The 17,705-nt window shown below is 47.9% G+C and overlaps 1 protein-coding gene across 7 annotated transcripts in view; it reads left to right on the top strand.

Moving 5' to 3' along the window:
- Positions 1 to 17,705, top strand: part of LOC108920812 (forkhead box protein P2-like) — a 117,931-nt gene that overhangs the window by 88,114 nt on the left and 12,112 nt on the right. For all 7 annotated transcript variants that reach the window (XM_029247118.1, XM_029247113.1, XM_029247116.1 and 4 more), the window contains 7 exons: positions 2,019 to 2,156; positions 3,970 to 4,059; positions 5,763 to 5,940; positions 6,712 to 6,925; positions 8,356 to 8,460; positions 13,897 to 13,984; positions 15,238 to 15,321. In XM_029247118.1, the coding sequence (XP_029102951.1) occupies positions 2,019 to 2,156; positions 3,970 to 4,059; positions 5,763 to 5,940; positions 6,712 to 6,925; positions 8,356 to 8,460; positions 13,897 to 13,984; positions 15,238 to 15,321 (897 nt within the window). The remainder of the gene's footprint in view (positions 1 to 2,018; positions 2,157 to 3,969; positions 4,060 to 5,762; positions 5,941 to 6,711; positions 6,926 to 8,355; positions 8,461 to 13,896; positions 13,985 to 15,237; positions 15,322 to 17,705) is intronic.

Raw genomic sequence — 17,705 nt, 5'->3', positions numbered from 1 at the left:
AACGTTATGCGAGGAATGGGTGTACAGTGCAGCTCTATTACAAGAGATAAACCTGGTAGATACTTCATGAGCTACTAAAGCATGAAGGTTCTCGGTTCTGGCTCTGTTGTGGTGGAACGACATCTCAAAATAAAATTATTACTAGGAAGGTGATTAGGAATTGTGGATTTTCAGATAGTTTTATGCAGCTACTCGTGTGATGAACGATGCTTTATTTGTGTTCATTTTCGTTTCATCGTCGGCTCAAGGCAAGTGAAAATTTGGAAATCCAGAAAAGGAACTGCTGATGTTGCCCAGCAATCTGAAGGTCGTCAGTTCAAATACCACTCCTCTTAATATAACCCTGGATCAAGGTCCTCAACCTGTATTGCTCCAGTAAGAATACCCTGCTGTATGAATGGGTAAATCACTGTTTTACCTAGCGTTGTTGGTTCCATTGAAGAAAGATGTCACCTAAATTAATAATAATTTGTGTGGAAGCGCATCGAGTGAATAGACAGTTATGATGATAACTGTGAATTCCTGTGCAAGAGTGGCACAGAATGCCTGTTCCCAGTAAAGTCCCAACACATTGCATCGTTGTCAATACCCTCATTCTGTACGCTGATAAACGATGTCGTGTTGCTGTTTTCTACTTTACTGATCCATTTTATGGGGTGATATGGTGATGAGAAGGAAGCACGTATGCTTCAGAGCTCCTGGGCTATAGGTTCAAATCAGAGACTCGTATCTTGCTCTCTCTTTGCAGAATCTTTAGGTGGGTTTCTGCTGTGTGTTTAAGTTTCATCCCAAGTCCAGAAACATGCATTCTAGCTGAACTGGTCAATTTAAGTTGTCCCTTAATACCCTTTGCATATGTGATCCCCCTCTGATGGCCTGATATCCCATCCATGGTGCACTGGTGGACTTGCCCAGTCCACTGTGACCATGTACTTGATAAGTGAGTTCTGAGGATGGATGGATGGATGGATGGATGGATGGATGGATGGATGGATGTCAGTCTGGGAGCACATTAAAAGTTTTCCTTGCAGGAATAATAGGACCAGCCTCTTCTTCAGTGTCTTGACTTTGCCCTTCTGAACAGATCTTGGTCACATGAATTAGGCTTGGATTCTTACTATGAATCTATTCCTAGTCAGTTTGTTTTCACTGGTTGCTCTGTTGCTTGATTGTCTACATGTATGGGAGGGTCAATCCGTTCTCACGTTCACCCCCACACACTGTCCAGCCTGTCATATTCTGGTTAAATTTGATACCCTACCACCAATGAAGCCGGAGAAATAATGCCGGTAAACTAACCACAGCTACACCAGTGATGATTTCTCCAAATTTTATGTTGAATTATAAAATGTCTGTTCATTCATATACGTATGCATTCTTTTTCTCCGTTCATCGTTGGGTTTTTGCCCTCATAAGTCATTGTCATTGATGTATAGAGCAAAGAACTAGAGAAATCTGGCAATGAAGTTCTATCTTGTCATATACAATATGTGTATTTTCAAAATCTCCATTGCTGAAACCTAATATTTAATGATTAGTTTAAGGTGGAGTGACGAATAAGTACTTGTTACTAGTAAGTAAAAAATGAAAACCTTCAGCCTGCAGTACAAGCTCTATCCCGTTCCAGGATTTGCGTGAGAGGCTTCAGTCTTCGGCTTTAATGCCGGTGGTGTTCATCTGGCCATAGGAATAATCTCACCATTTCACGTAGAAAATGCTTTCGGGTAATAATATTTAACCGCGGACCCATTTGCACAGGAACTGCTCTGAGAACTGAAAACGAACATTTTTCAAAACAGGCGACTGCAAACTAGGATGAATGCAAGTTCTGGAATATCGGTGGATGGATTATAATGAGGAGTACCGTGATTAATCAAGGTTTTCAATAATTCTTCTCGTCTCCCCTTTAGTCAAGTGAGGGGCGGCTGCGGTGTCCCCTGTCAGTGTTGGTCACTGCTCACATGGTGTGTGCGTGTGTGTGTGTGTGTGTGTGTGTGTGTGTGTGTGTGTGTGTGCAGGTTCCCGTATCGGCGGCCATGATGAGTCCAGGGGTGATCACCCCCCAGCAGATGCAGCAGCTCCTTCAGCAGCAGGTGCTCTCCCCCCAGCAGCTCCAAGCCCTGCTCCAACAACAGCAGGCTGTCATGCTGCAGCAGGTATGGAGACCCTGCTCGTAAAACCCTGCACCTCAACATTCCTCCCCACTGTTTCATCCCCCATGTACACCTGTGTACACCCTAGTGCGTATCGCTGCGTCCTCTCACCGGTCCGCATGTACGCACGCTTACTGTATGCGTATCCAATCCATCAACAGGCATTTTCACGCACCTTTCGGCACATATACCTGTCTGTCACCACGTAACGCCCACCAGTTGGTGTAAACGCCATCATTTTCAATAGTCTGTCTGTTATTGTGGAGCGTTTCTCTACCGGTGTGTGGAGAAGAGTCCAGTTTTTGTCTTCAGCAACCACATGACCGTATCCCCGTTGTACCCACCCACCCACCCACCGCCGCACCCGCCTGACGTACGCAGAAGTGCGTCGCGTCCAATTAGCCGTTTCCCCGGGAGCGACTGCGGAAGACGGACAGCCGAGTGACGGGTTAAAAAAGAAAACGAGAAGAGCGTGGGATCCAAGAGTGAGAGAAGAGTTGTCATTCATGAAACGGCGATAAGGTTCTGCGTTGCCAAACAAGATCGTTCCCGTGCAAACGCACGGTTCGAGCAGCCGTTCGTTCTGGCACAGAGCGAGTGTGTTAGTCAAATTTCACACATGGAGGTCGCTCTGCGTCGGTGACATCAAGCTTAGCTTCATTGTGAGAAAACCTTTTTAACACTCTGGTGCCTCAAGTGCCTCTGCAGTGGTCTTTAAGAAAGCTTTTAAATTTGTGTTTCTGGTCTTCTTTCCCCCCCCTTTTTTTTTATGACATCATCATACAGTATGCAGACAGCATGACTGATAAGTGAGTGTGTGTGTGACAAAACTGGCTCTTATGACTATGTTGGATTAACTGCAATATTGGATTTTTGTGTGTGTGTGTGTGTGTGTGTGTGTGTGTGTGTTTTGGGTAAATCCATCTTGTTCTGACTACAATCGGTTAATCAGTTAATCAGTTCCTGCCATCTTCCCAGACAAAAAATATATTTTCATATGATTAATATGATATGATTAATTGTCCAACCAGAGTAATGTGCAGGGCTATTTAATATCCATATAGAGAACTGATGAAGTAAGTTCTGAACAAAGTGTCAAAAAGAAAATGAAGACTTTTACTTATAGCACACACAGCATTATTTCCATACAGCTGAGCACTGATTCAAGTAGTTACTGGTGGTGCTTGCTTGTTTTTTAGAAAATTTTTTACTTTTTGTTGGTTTTTTTTTTTTTTTCTTTTCATGATCCAACACTTTGGTTTGTAAAATAACGTAATGTGTTCAAGTGTTTAAAACGTACATTGTTTGGGTAAGGTTCCTCGTCCTAAAACCAAACTAAGTTCTGATTTTGATTCGGGCAAAACTGTTTTTATCCCGATTGATTAACTTAGATATTATCCGTTGCCATTTTCTGTTTCTGGGAGGTCCGAGCACAAGTACCGCGTATGGCGCGAAACGTGCGGCGGAACTCAGCCGCGTGGCGTAAACACACAGTGGAAAGGGTGAGGAAGCTGGAGGGCAGGAGGCAACAGCGGGAGCAGAAGTGCAATGGGATGTGACGACAGCAAGAAAACTGGACATCGAGAGGAGTGGACGATGGGGCTGTTGGGGCGGCGGATTTATGAGAAGGTTTAGGTTTGGGGCGAACTACGGTGGTGCAGTGGAATGTTGGGAAGATTGGAGGGTCTGGCTACATATGACATGTCACACCGGGACAAAGTGGGTTTCGCCACCGCGGATATGAAATGAAGTTTAAATCAATCCCCCGGAGAGGTGTGGCATCACTTGTTTTCCCTCCTTTTTTATTTTGTCCTAGCAACACCTGCAGGAGTTCTACAAGAAACAGCAAGAGCAGTTACACCTTCAGCTCCTCCAGCAGCAACACCCGGGCAAGCAAGCAAAAGAGGTACCGGTCCTGTTTCGAGAGGTGAAGGGGTGGGGTGACGGGCCGCCGAGAGCCGCAGCGGTGCCTATTTTTAACAGTCCGGCAATCTGCTGTGCCCCAGCCCGGGGGGATCCTGGGTGGTGCGTCTGTTGTTTGCCGCTCGGGGTCAAAGGGCACGTCCCACACTCCAAGGTGAGCGCTTCACCCTGTCCGCTAATGGGGCGGCACGCATAAGGGAGATTTTGCATAATTGTGGCGGCGGGCATCGGAATTTGTCCGAGTCAAACGCGCCCTCCCCGCCCGGCCGCCACCTTACGCTGCTCAGAGAGCATGCAAATTTAGCCTAATGTTAAAAGCTTGGGCTGAGCTCACACTTCAGAGTCCGGGGCCTCTGATTAATGAAGTGGGGCTGTAGGTTTGGGCCGGTGAGCAGGAAGTTCCATTTTGACGTGGCCATAAATCAAGCAGACAGGCGGCCTTCCTCCGCCCGGCCCCGCGTCTTGTCAGGGAGACAGCGTTGAGCGCGCGCCTAATCTAAACAAAACATGCTGAAGCGGTTAAATTGATCAGTAGGATTGGGAGGTGTCCCCCCCCACCCCCCACCCCGCTCCACGCAGGCCATTATGCAGGCCTACAGGAAGCGCCGCTCACCCCCCAGGGTGTGTTCCTGTTTGGATTTGTGAATAGAATTTCAGGCTGCCATCAAATATGGAATAGAAATTGCTCCCTTATTTCTCCAGAGACGCGGGGCAGTCCACATGGCTGCCTCCATTATGCAGTCTGTTTTCCAGTGAGCGCATCGCAAGTTTTCGCTTTTCCCCGAACCGCGCGGAAAGGTCTTCCGCAGCTGCTTGTCTTCCTCTGAAGTGTGACTGCCTCTGCCTATCCTCTTGAGTCTCGAGAACGCCGCTTTGTCTTGTAATTCCTCAAAAAATTGGAAGTTGGACTTTTCTCACTTGTAATAGGGCACTTCCTTTCCTTGAATGAATTCCTGCTTCTAATGTATTCCGACAGGATGGAGGAGGGGGCTGCCAGGGCGGCGGGATAAAGGCTACATCCCTGTTTGCTAATAGACCACTGGAGACCGGCTTCACAGCCTGCTGAGGATCCAACTTATTCAGTTGCAAAAATACAGGAGGGGGAAAAAAAAAGACGAGAGTTCCTAAAAGGAACGATAATGAAATGATGCACGGGGTGGTGAAATTGCAGCCTTCCGGACGGCGGGAAACGCAAAAACAACCGGTCGGACCCGGGATGCCGTATAGGCCCGTGGCCCATCTCCCCCCCAGGTTGCCGGTTGTAATTCGGCTATAAAGCGACCTTCTTAACAAGCCGTAAGTCAGCCGTTGCCAGGGCAGATAAAGAATAGTGCCCCCTGGTGGCGAGTATAACTTTGAGCACACAACAGCCCGATGAGTCCCTTCGGCCTCATAACCTCCAACAGACGATTAGGAACGGAGCCAATTAGCAGCGGTAACCGGTAGGTGGAGCGGCGGGGGGGGTTTAGTGGCCCGCGGTTTAATGGCGGTAACTTCGCAGAGCTGTGGCGTCGCGGATCAGGCGCGCCGCGTCGGAAAAGGAGGTTTGGCGCCGCTTGGTTTTGGGTATGAGGCCGAGTGGGGGGAGGGTGCGGGGAACCGACAGCGTAGCGGAGAAAGGAAGTCGGATCATGTGCTGCGCGTGTCGCTCTGCCTGTTAATTTGTGTAATTTTCCCTCTCTATAGCAACAGCAGCAGCAGCAGCAGCAGCAGCAGTTGGCCGCCCAGCAGCTCGTCTTCCAGCAGCAGCTCCTCCAGATGCAGCAGCTCCAGCAGCAGCAGCACCTGCTCAGCCTGCAACGCCAGGGCCTCCTCTCCCTACCCCCCGGCCAGGCCGCGCTGCCCAGCCAGCCGCTGCCGCCAGGTAGGGCCCCTGGTGTGCGACACCCTCCTGGGTGTGTGTCGGGGAGGGGGGCGAATCACCACGCTTGCATTCCTCTCTTCTTGGTCTCCTGGATGCCTTCCTCGCTGTTTCCCGCTCCTTGCTCTTCTCATTCTGGTTCCGACGTTTTCTACCGCTGTTGCCGCTGCCACCATCCTTTCGGGCGTCACTATGGTTTGCGTTGTTGCCGTGTTCATTGCTGCTCTTAACGCTGCCGCTCTTGCTCTTGGTCTTATTCTTATTACTACTATTGTTTTTCTGCTAGGAGAAAGGCAAGGAAGGGTTTTGCTGTTTGTCGGAGGCATTCGAACCTGCCGCTCTCATATTTACCGCGGTAGAGAGCTGGGGATCGCCAATGGCCAGCACGCTAATAGAAGCGAAATTGAGCCTGAGCTGAGTTTCGAGCTGAATTCTATCATCTCCACCAGTTCCTATTATTGCTCCAATAGTGTTGTTTCTGTAACAGAAATGCGACGTCGCGCCGTGTAGAGCGATGTGTTTTGATCGCGATCCACGGTCAGACTGGGGTAAGCGATCCCGGCGATTCCTTCGCTCTCACTGGCCACGTGTCCTCTTACCTCACCTATCTCAGCTTCGATGGCCCAAGTGTGTTCTGATACAGGGAGGCGAACGTACAGCGGCAGGATTAGTGTGTGCGTGCGAGCGTGCGTATAATGGCACGTGTGCATAATGGCACGTGTGCACTCCCACTGTCACTGGGACTGGATCGTGCTCCCGTTCCTTTACCCACAGCTGGTCTGAGCCCTGGGGAACTGCAACAGCTGTGGAAAGAGGTGACGGGAACCCACAACATGGAAGACAACGGCATCAAGCACAGCGGCCTGGACCTCACCACCACCAACACCTCCTCGACTACCTCCTCAACCACTTCCAAAGCGTCGCCGCCCATCTCCCACCACTCCGTGGTGAACGGCCAGTCCCCGATTCTCAACACGAGGAGAGAGAGGTGCGTTGCGTTGCGTTCCGTTTGGGGTTTCCGCCTTCCCGATGTTCAAAGGCTGCCAGGCGGAGGAGGGAACGCTCGAGCATCCGTCCTCGTTCGTCGCGACGGCGCGTGTTTGTCTCCGGCGCCGACGGCGGGCGTTTTGTTTGTTTGTTCGACGGCCGATTAATGTTTCAGCGACAGCCACAGCAGCACGGTCCCCTGCGATGGCGTCTGGGTTTAATCGCACGCTTAGGCAGAATCAAAACCACGGAGATGCAGTGCGCAACAGCATGAAGAGCGAGGTAACCTCGGTGTACATTAAGAATTTAGTGTTTTTTCTTTTTTTTCTTTTTTTTTTTTTTTTTTTACACCCCCCCCCCCCTCTTTGAAATTACTTTGCTGTACAGGTTGTCATATAAACAGAATACACGATGCCAAGAAGGCTTTTTATAATGTTTATACTTGTGTTGGACCTTTTATATACAGTTCTGCTGATATAAAAGTGTGTTCACATTTCTCTCTACCTCCCTTATGCATTATTTAAGCATCTCCACAATATAATAAGTATGTAGAAACAGTGCAGGCCCGGGTAGAGGTGGAGGGGGTGTGTAATTGATTTAAAACAGACGCCATGTGAGGCGAAGCTGCGAAACGCGGAGATGCTCACGTCTACAGGAGGAGAGGATGGCCTTTGGCGCGAGGGAGGGCGAGGGGATGAGAAGCGTCCCCGGGGAGGAGCGCTGTCGATGAAGGTTTCTCCGTTACACCCCACAGGTCTGTGTGTGTGTGCGCGCGCGTGCAGGGGTGCTTCGGTAAACCCGTTTGACTTCTCCTATTCCTGCCACAGACGCGTTGCAGCCGAAGCGTAGAGGTTCACCGTAGATGGGGGTGGGTGGCGGCAGCGACTTCATTCGAAGCCACTTCAAAGTAGACCTGTCTCTTTAAAACATGAGCTACAGTCTGTTGTAAACTGTACGCCGCTGATGTCTTATCGTTCCCCGGGTGCTTTTAAAGTTGTTTACACAAAGTCTTGTACGGGCTTTACGGAGTCGTTTTTAAAAGGCGTATTTTCTCTGGCAAACAGGGGAGTGTTTACCCGCGCATTTTGCTTGACTAATAATATGTTGGAGATGAAACATCTGGTTGAACGCTCAGGTGCTAGCCCAGCACCGGTGCGTCTTATTTTTCTTTTCTTTATTAGCGGCCTTTTCGGCTCCGTTTCTGTCTTAATTAGAGCGTCAGCCGTCCTTTGAGCTCCGCTATTCATGGGAATGATTAATTCTCCCCGACTGACTGCTCCCTGCCAGCCTGACCTGCCGTGACCCCGCTGTCGCCGTTTGTAACCTGACAGCGGCTGGCAGCCATACAGAGGATTCTGGCTCCGGTCTCTGATTGTCCTGTCTCCCCCCCCCCCCCCCCCCCGCCCAACTCTGTTCCTATCTCCCCTGCAGCTCGCATCACGAGGATTCGGGTCCTTCCCACCCCCTCTATGGTCACGGCGTGTGTAAGTGGCCCGGCTGTGAGAGCATTTGCGAGGACTTTGGCCAGTTCCTCAAGTAAGTGGTCACACCGGTTTGCTCTCCCATGCCCCTTCAGGACCCTACGCTCACTGGGACTTGGGGGGGGGGGGGGGGGGGGGTGTCTTTGTGCCTTTATTATTATTTCCTTTGTGTCTTTACTGTGAGCTTTGGCTGTGGGCCCATATATAGGGGTAATGCTTATATATCTGACACTTTTCTTGCTTCTTACAGTTGCTAACCCATTTATACAACTGGGTAGTTTTACTGGAGAAATTTAGGGTAAGTACCTTGCTCAAGGCGACTGCGGCTGGAGGTGCGAATCGAACCTGTGGCCAGCAGCTCTAACCACTACGCCACCCGCTGTCCGGCATTTCTGCAAGAGAGCCCATATGAAGAGCCTGAGCGTAAATCCGCTCTTACTCGAGGGCAGCTCGTGTTTGCTTTTAGAGAACAAGAACTCTTTCCACCGGGGTCACGTGCCACAGAAAGTCCAGAACGTTCCCCGGTTCTGTAATAAAAATAGGCGCTCGAGGTGAAATGACGCCGAGACGACTTCTCGCTCCTCTTCTGCTTAACATGCCGACGTTTCGCTGCGGACGCCGGTTTCGCGGCGTTTCCCAATGAAGGGTTAAGCGAGAGGGTGTGTGTTTAAAGGGAGAATGAAACGGTTACACCTTCTGGTTTGGATGCACGAAGAATTCCCCCCCCTTATTCGCACACTGTTCTTGCCTTGTACTGTGGTAAACGAATGCAAGCAAGTGGCACTTTTTTGTGTGTCTTGCACAACATTTTTCCATATACTCATTAACCACCAAATGTGTGTTCTGTAAGTAATGGGGGGGAGGGGGGAAGGTAACGCTCGCTCTTCAGCGAAAGTTAAGTACTGACGCTGTGGCAGCGTAATTGAAGCAGGGCCTCCGACCAGCGTCTCAAAAAGCCTCTTAGCAGCATAAAATGTTGATGGGTTCGTGAAAATGTGAAAAGCTAATGGCAGGTTGTACAGAATCATAGCCTCACAATGGCTGAATTTGGTGTTGTCATGGTGCAGCTAACAGAGTGAATGAACTCTTCATGCTCCATCAACAATTTAGTTAATTAGCTCATTTGTAATTGGTCTGCATTGTTGCTAGGATGTTAGTGGGGGCATCAAAGAAGAGGTGTTTGCGCTGCCGCAGATTATAGGTTATCACGTTGCCACTCAGAAGAGAGCATGCATCGAAGAAAGACAAATTATTCATTTGAATATTTTAATTAGATTTGTAATTAATTCTCAAATAAAGATCTTGCTGCTTGATGTAGGTGTTAAGCCACCATGCAAATTCTCAGAAAGGATTGCTGAAATATGGGCCGTATTTACATCTTTCTTCTGTGCAGCAAATGAAAATGAATTATTTAAAAAAAAAAAAAAAAAAAAACATAAATAAGGGAACGTAGTTATTGACAGTGGGCTGTATTTGGGTTTCATTTATAATTTTTATCCATCTATGAAAGACTTGAGTTGTATAAAATTGTCTACCTGCAATATTTCCTTAGCATGTGGTGTGGCACATTAACTAATTTATATCATTTTTCTTTTTTGTGGAATATTTTGTGATATAGATCCTGATTTTTATTACGCTCCCTGCTTTCCTTTATTTACACGCGTCATAGATACTGTGGTTGTGGAAACAAATAATTTTGGGGTTGCGGACAAGTGTCTTTATTTGGGTTCCTTGACAGGTTTGGGTGTCCTCTCCGGTCAGTTAGTTGGAGGAAACACAGTGTTTGTGATCAGAAATAACTGCTTCTTGTGGATTATTCACTTCAAAGTCCAGGGATAAATTGATAATTCTGTTTGTGTTGATGGAAAATATGGAGGAGTAATAAAAAAAAATTGACATTTTCCGAACAGACAGGTACTCTTAGCCCGTTTGTCTCGCTCTCCGTCTGCTCTTTGTCAGGGAGCCCGTTTGTCTTTTTCTCTCTCCGTCTCTCGCTCTCCTCTTCCCTCTCATCGTCGCCGCTCGTACCACTTTTGAAGTTCTACCCTTTGCCTACATCCCGGGGAGAAATTTTCCGTTCGTTGTTTAACTCAATAATGTTAAGAGTGCATGCAGATTGTACTTAACACAAGTGTTAGTGCAGCTTAACACTTGTTTCCCTTTCAAAGACTCGCTTTCGCTGCTGTTGACATGGGGGGGGGGGGTGTTCTAGCGTCGTCTTTGAGAGCCGAAGCAGACGGCAGCAAACGGAGCCTGACGTACAGAACAAAGATGGCTAATGCTCGGTACCACGGAGGTGCGATTTGTGATGTCAGGGAGACCCTTTTCATGCTGCCAGAGACGTGTCAGTTATCCACGGGTTCCGTCGACTTGGTTGTTGGCTCCGCGAGCGCGTAGCTTAAGACGGTTTACGCGCGGAAGGCCCACGGTGGCGCGTGTCAAACGAGTGACTCACCTTTGTTTTGTTGCGGAGGCGCTTGTCAAGATCACCGCCGGCGAATCGCTGCTAAAGCTCTTTTTCTAATGTGTAATTATTCGGAGAGCTTAAGGTGGCTCATTACAGGGCTGAAATATAACTGTCACATTGTGTATGTGTGTGTGCGTGAGTGTGTGCGCATATATTAATGACTGCTGAATACGCGTATAAAAAAAAATGCGGTTGGAAATCTGACCGCTGATTATGAATCCCTGTCTCCTGACCAGTTGTGTGATTAAGGTTAAAGGTCGGTTGGTATCGTGGTCAACAGACACCGTTCACCGGTGTCATTCGTTACACTGCTACAGTGTTTTTTTTTTTTTTTTTTAAACTTCCCTTCCTGTTCACTCGTGTTTAAGTGCCAACTTGGGGACAGCTGGTAGCAAAGTGGTGCCTTTGGACCCGAAGGTCGCAGGTTCGAGTCTCACCTCTGGTTGCAGTACTCTTGAGCAAGGTACTTACCCAAGACTGCTCCAGTGAAAAGAAATTACCCAACTGTATAAATGGGTAAATAATTTTTGATTAACATTGTAAGTCGCTTTGGGGAAAAGCATCAGCTAGATGAATAGGTTTAACCAAATAAGCATAAGTACCAGGTTGCATCCTTATCAGGGAAGTGCTCATGTTTGGACAGGTTTGGATGTGTGCTTTTTTAACCATCCACTTACGTTCTTTCACCGCCTCCTTATTACCCATCAGCCTGAGCGAGCAGCAGGCAATGCCACTAAGTTGACCGACAGCCTCTCTAACTGAGAGTTAATTAAACCCTGAAAGCGGCCCGGACGGTTCTCCAGAGGGCTGCCGGGCACCAGGCGAGCCGTGACAGGACCTTTAGATCGGTCCGTGTTTTGCGCACTCGGGTTCCACCTTTGGACATTCACCAGTGACACTGACAAGCATTTAGCCCCCTTTACTGACACTCCTGTACTTTGCTCACATAACTGGTCTCCCAGGAAACATCAAGTGGTTTTTTCATAATATTTTTTTTTCTGATTGTTTTGTTTTGCATTTCTCACTTTTATTTCATTGTATTTTTTACTGTCAGTACTGTCAAAAAATTGACAGAAAGGACAGCTGGTGGCATAATGGTTAGAGCTGCTGCCTTTGGACCCAAAGGTTCAAATCCCACCTACAGCTGTAGTACCCTTGAGCAAGGTACTTATCCTGAATTGCTCGAGTAAAATTATTCAATTGTATAAACGGGTAAATAATTGCTGGTGGATTAATTTTGTAAGTCGCTTTGGAAAAAATTACCAGATAAATGAGTAAAAGTAAATACAGTAGGGCTGCTGATGAAACTAACACCTGCAGAGACCTAAAGTGCACCTCGCGGTTATGTCCGTGAGGTCCGTAGACTAGTGTCGTCCTCTACCCTTCGTGTCAGTCATACCGCTTTCCTCCAGCAGATTTAAAAAAGAAAAAAAAAAATCAATAGAGCTGTACGGTGACCCATAAATTAGGGGCGGCTGTTTGTTCATAGCTGCCGTGTGGAAGGGGTATCTGCGTGGGGACGGCAGCGCTTCATTAGGAGCCGAACCCCACGCTCTGGCATTGGCCCGCCGTTATTAATGCACAGCAGCCCGGGACACACTTAAATATTTCATAGGTGTGAAGTAATTTGCGCGTAATTGTCTTGTTACCAGGCCGGCAGAAGGAAAAAGATTCCCCAAAAGTGTGTGATGTTAGGTGACACACCTTCAATACAGACTGCCCTTTCACCAAAAATAAAGGTAGCTGACAGCATTAAAAAAGACTAAATAAAGATTTTGCAAGGAGGTACCATAGGCACACCCTCTTAGTCCTTTCCTAGCACTTATAATTTATGACATGTGCCATATATCAAGAGCATAAGATGCCGTTATGAGCATTGAAATGAAAAGGGTATTTGCAACATTAGTTCCAACTTCCTGCAAGGGACGTGATTAAATGATTAATGAAACGTCCCTTTGCATATGCGTCTGGAAACAGCAATTAGGCACCGGCTGGAGAAACCCACCACTCGCTCTCTTACACATCCCCCCCCCCCCCCCCCCCCGCACTATCTCATTCCTGATTTATATCGAATTTTAAAGCAGCAGACCTGAAATGCTTACAAAAGCCCAAACCGGAATAAAATAAGATTATCATAAATGTACCCCATCGTAATTGAATGGTAATGCGCTACGGAGTGATGGAGTCCTTCGCCATTGTGCCTACCTGTCCCCTGCTTTCTCCCGCCTTTGATTGGCGTAATTAGTGAGGGTAATGAATAGGTAGTGTTATTTTGCATATCACGGATAAACAATAGTAAGGCAAGAAAGGGGTGTACGGCAGATATATATGAATATATGAGTGTATCACCCGCCCCCCCCCCCCCCTCCCGGAAGGCACTGACAGTGCTATAAATGATAGCCGAGGCACTGCAAGCTAGCCTGTAATTACAGGAAAGGAAGTGTCAGCTCTGGCATTTCATCGCCACGTGTCCTCAGAAAGCGCTTTGTGAGTTTGTCACCAATGATAATTTAGATAGAGGCTCATTACTGAACATCACAACACGTTTAAAACCTTTCGCCAGCGCCAGGGAGAATAAAGGTCCCCTTTAATGGCACGGCCCTTTGTGGTTCCGCAGACAGAAATCCAATGACGGCAGACCCGGTCTTGGGAGCGTGCGGAGTCCCGCCCGCGTCTGTTTAATGCGCTTCCTGAAGAATATGCTCTTGGAGGGAAGCGCTTTGTAAACGCGTTTCAAGTTAAACAGCTGCTTGTGGTTACGCTCAGGAAACGGACGACACCGGAGGAGCGGCTCTCTCGGAAAGCGTGCGACGCGCCTGCGCGTCCTTACGCTTCGTTTGTTCTCGTAGCCTGTCCAGATTGCGCGTGATGCGCGTACGACTTCCTGAAGCTGCGGCACGGGACGAAAGGGGCCTTCGGTCCTTCGCAGACAGGATGGATGCACTTTGCGTCCCGGATCGTGCTGCTCCGGTTTTGCTTCCGCTACGGATGTCTTACCGAGCCTTCCTTCCTTCTTTCTCCCAGGCACCTTAACAACGAGCACGCGTTGGACGACCGCAGCACTGCACAGTGTCGCGTCCAGATGCAGGTGGTGCAGCAGCTGGAGATACAGGTGTGTGTCGGCCGCCCCCCCCCCCCGGTCCGTGCTGCCAGTTGGTACTTGCCAGTAACAGCCATTGTTACTTGTTTAATTGAATTAGGCCTGCGCTTCTTTTCTTTTCCTGTCCGCTTGATACATGTGCCCTTCACGTCCGGGGTGGTTAAAGTCAGCGAACCCGGAGAATGCAAAAATAAATAAATAAATACGCTATTTTCAGGAACTCCGCAATCTTTCGAGGGAACTTTAATTACACGTGGCGGTCTTAACGTTTTAGCTCCTCGAGCATGACCGTGTCGTTTATATCGAAGTTAACCGAATTCGTACAGTAAAAACACGCCGGACGACACAAAACACCGTTTTTATGTTAATGGGCGTGCGGCCTTTTCCGATGCGCCGTAAGCCGACTTTGTGCCTATCAGAATACATCCCAAGCGTTTCGCTCGTAGGGTTCATGCTTTATGGAACACTTTGTATTTATTTGTTGGATTTGAATCTGAAACGGCAGAACAGAACTCTGCTTTGCATGCGGAAATGTGTGTTGCTCACACATAACACTACATGCCAGCAGTGTGACCAATTAGAGTAGTTTGGGTGTTTTTTTTCCCCTTTCTTTCCCTCCCCCCCCCCACCCCCACCCTTCTTTTCTGTATTATTTTCTATTTTTTGGCCAGTGTCCGTCAGCTGTAATGAGACCCCAGTGCGTTGTGGGAGCTGGCTGTGTGGCGCAGTTCAGCCCCCTGTCTCCCACACCTCCTGGTCCCTGTCAGTCCACTCACTTAGATTGATGATGGCAGGTTGAGGGGGGCACTAACTGGACCTCGGAGGGAACGGGATGGGGGAAGGCGGCGCAGGCGGGGCCTCGGCCCTCTGGACCCCTCGCCCCTTACGCAGCTGCCGAGCTCCGGGCCGCGCCTAACAGCGTCCACAGGACTTTGCCTGGGCGTTTGCCGCCGTCTAATTTACTGCCTGAGTAACTTGTTACTGTCATGGTGTCCGTGACCTAAATTCTTCTATTGACAAAAAGATGAAGTGTTATTTGTTTTCTCTGACCTTTTTGCTCCCCGCACTTCTCGGTTTCTTTTTTTTTTCTCCCCCCCTCCGTTCTGTTCCCAGCCAGTGTTATGAGGGCGAGTTCAGATCTGGTGTGGTGTGCCGGCAGCGTCGCTGGCGAAGTCGCTCTAAAACTGTGCCACGGTGCTCACCAGCACCCCTCTTTCCAAACCTGCTCATGCATCCCCTCCCCACCGCACCTTGTGTGTTAACAGCTTTCGAAGGAGCGCGAGCGCCTTCAGGCAATGATGACCCACTTGCACATGCGACCCTCAGAGCCCAAGCTGTCTCCAAAACCGGTGAGTGCATATTGCTGCGCAAACAGTAAATAGAGCTCGTGGCCGCAGCCAGAGTCACGACATAGCCACCGGAAAATGAGCCGTTTATCGGGCACGGTTAAAAACGCCAAAAGCGATGAAGCGTGGGACGACGCGCGACGAGACGGTAGGTGATATGAGCTGAAATTGCACGGCCCTTTACAAGTAATACCGTTCCATACAAATCCTATCAGACCCGCGGAGCGAGTGACACTAAGCACAACATAGCCCTGCGAGCGCAAATCACAGCCTTGGGTGTGTTGCCGGAGCGCTGGACCATCTCCTGGTGATGGATTTACTGTAGAAAACAACCTGTTGGCCTGCAATTGCTGTTTAGCTCCATGACCAAAGTAGCACTTAGAGCTGTCTGAGCTAAAATAAAGATCTGTCATTTGGATCATTTACGCAGCATAATGTGCCGAAGACTCCGTGGAATAAAATAACAGTGTTATGGATGCGATTTTTTTGCATACGGTCCAAAACTGATATTCTCATTTTGGGGGCGGGGGGGGGGGGGTCAAATTACAAATAAAACTCCAACGCACTTTTATATGAGGTAGTTTTATTTTGGGCCCTCGCTTATTGCGACGTGAAAGTCGACGCATGGATGCAGCGTTTCGGATGCTCTTGGATCGGCCGTGAGCTCATTGCATGCGTAAAGTATGAAACAGGTATTTTTGTTCTAATTATTTATTTGACAATATGAGGCACTTGAAATATTTTGGGGGAGAAAACATTGTTATTATGTTACTGCTACAGATCTACAATCTCATCTCAGTAGAATAATTTTCCTCATCACCTCCTATCACATAAAGTAGATAATCACAAGATAGAATAATTACCCTGTAAATCCATCAGGAATCTACTGCTCGTTTTTTCCAATTAATTATTCAATCAGTAATTTTTTTCAAAACTCCAGCAGTGCAGTAACATCCACGCTAATAAAGAATTTTCAGGCTGTAATCCAAAACAGAATATGAATGAATAATGTAAATGAAGTATTACATTACATAAAGCACACATGAAAGAATTGCTAATTGCATTTGATGGTGGGCAATTAATACAGAAAGGAAGATGAACGGCCTGAAAGGAACCCGGGGTTTAAGGTTCCCATCGGACCTGGAGTGACGCACTGCGCTGGCACTCCCTTAAAGAGGTTTAAAAAGAATGAAAGTGGCTAATATACAAAAAATATAGAATTTATATGCTGCACAAAAGAAGCTCCATAATTGATATCATTGCACAGATTTATGCCCTTATATGCACAGGCAGAGTTGAAACAGCCCCCGCATTTGATAAATATTAATAGTATGAATTTATTACCGGGACGGAATGGGCGCTGTTGGTCCATCGCCGCACCCTTAACGGCTATCAGAACACGAACACAGGGGTGCGGGCACGCTGTCTGTTATATGACCCCGTTTAGTCCCTGAATGGTACTTCATTAAATGTTACCTTTCGGCCATGCGACGGATGGATGGAAATCAAAGTTATCAAGGCTGCTGGTCCTGAGTAATGAGTTTTAGCCAACCTTGAACGTATTCCGATGAGCTGCGGTGGCAGAGTGCTCGTCCGGGCCGTTCGCCGTCGCGCTCCCGCCGCCACCGCCGCCGCCGCTCGCTCGGCCCTAATGAATTCCATTCTGCTGATGTCGGCTAGTGTGCCTGCAAACACGTTACGCTTGTTACCGGCCTGGCACAGAAACGTGTTAGCTTAACACTATAAATATACATGCTCCACACATTCTTTATGGGATTTATCACGAACGGCTGTCTTGCCGCTGAACGGCGCATCGAAAACCATAGCTGCTTGAGAGCCGAACATTCCGGACGTGATTGGAGCGCCCGCTTTATTTTGCCGGCGCGTTGCGCCATTCCCTAAATGGAGGATTAAATGGAATGCATTTTAAAGACAGAGTTTGTCCCCCGTAACATGATATTTCATAGATTATCTGAAGATTTTTTTTTTTATTATTTTGCTTTCAGAGTACACAGAAACTTTTACTGGACTCCTACGCTAATGACCTTGCGTCACAAGTTGTCCCTGCTGTGGCAAGTTGAGTTGAAAATACGGACGGTTTGAATATGCAGCACTTGAACTTGTATAACCACAACATAATGCATTCATAATGGCTGATAAAACTCGATGTTTCAGACCACTTGAAACAGACCCTCATAAATGTTAATTAAAGCGTATGATAACATTACGTGTAACTGCTCGTAACACATGACGTTATTGTCAATTAACACTCGAAAACATTTATGAATGCTTCTGTTAAGCAATCCATAGCAATATACAGGCAATAGGTTGTAATGGATGGTACCGTGTCTTAATAGCATCCTTCGGGGAAATGTTATCAAATGTTT

The sequence above is a fragment of the Scleropages formosus genome, chromosome 21 (assembly GCF_900964775.1).
Source record: "Scleropages formosus chromosome 21, fSclFor1.1, whole genome shotgun sequence".
NCBI lineage: Eukaryota > Metazoa > Chordata > Actinopteri > Osteoglossiformes > Osteoglossidae > Scleropages > Scleropages formosus.
The sequence above is the reverse complement of the archived record's forward strand: the minus strand, read 5'-3'. Positions and strand labels throughout refer to the sequence as shown.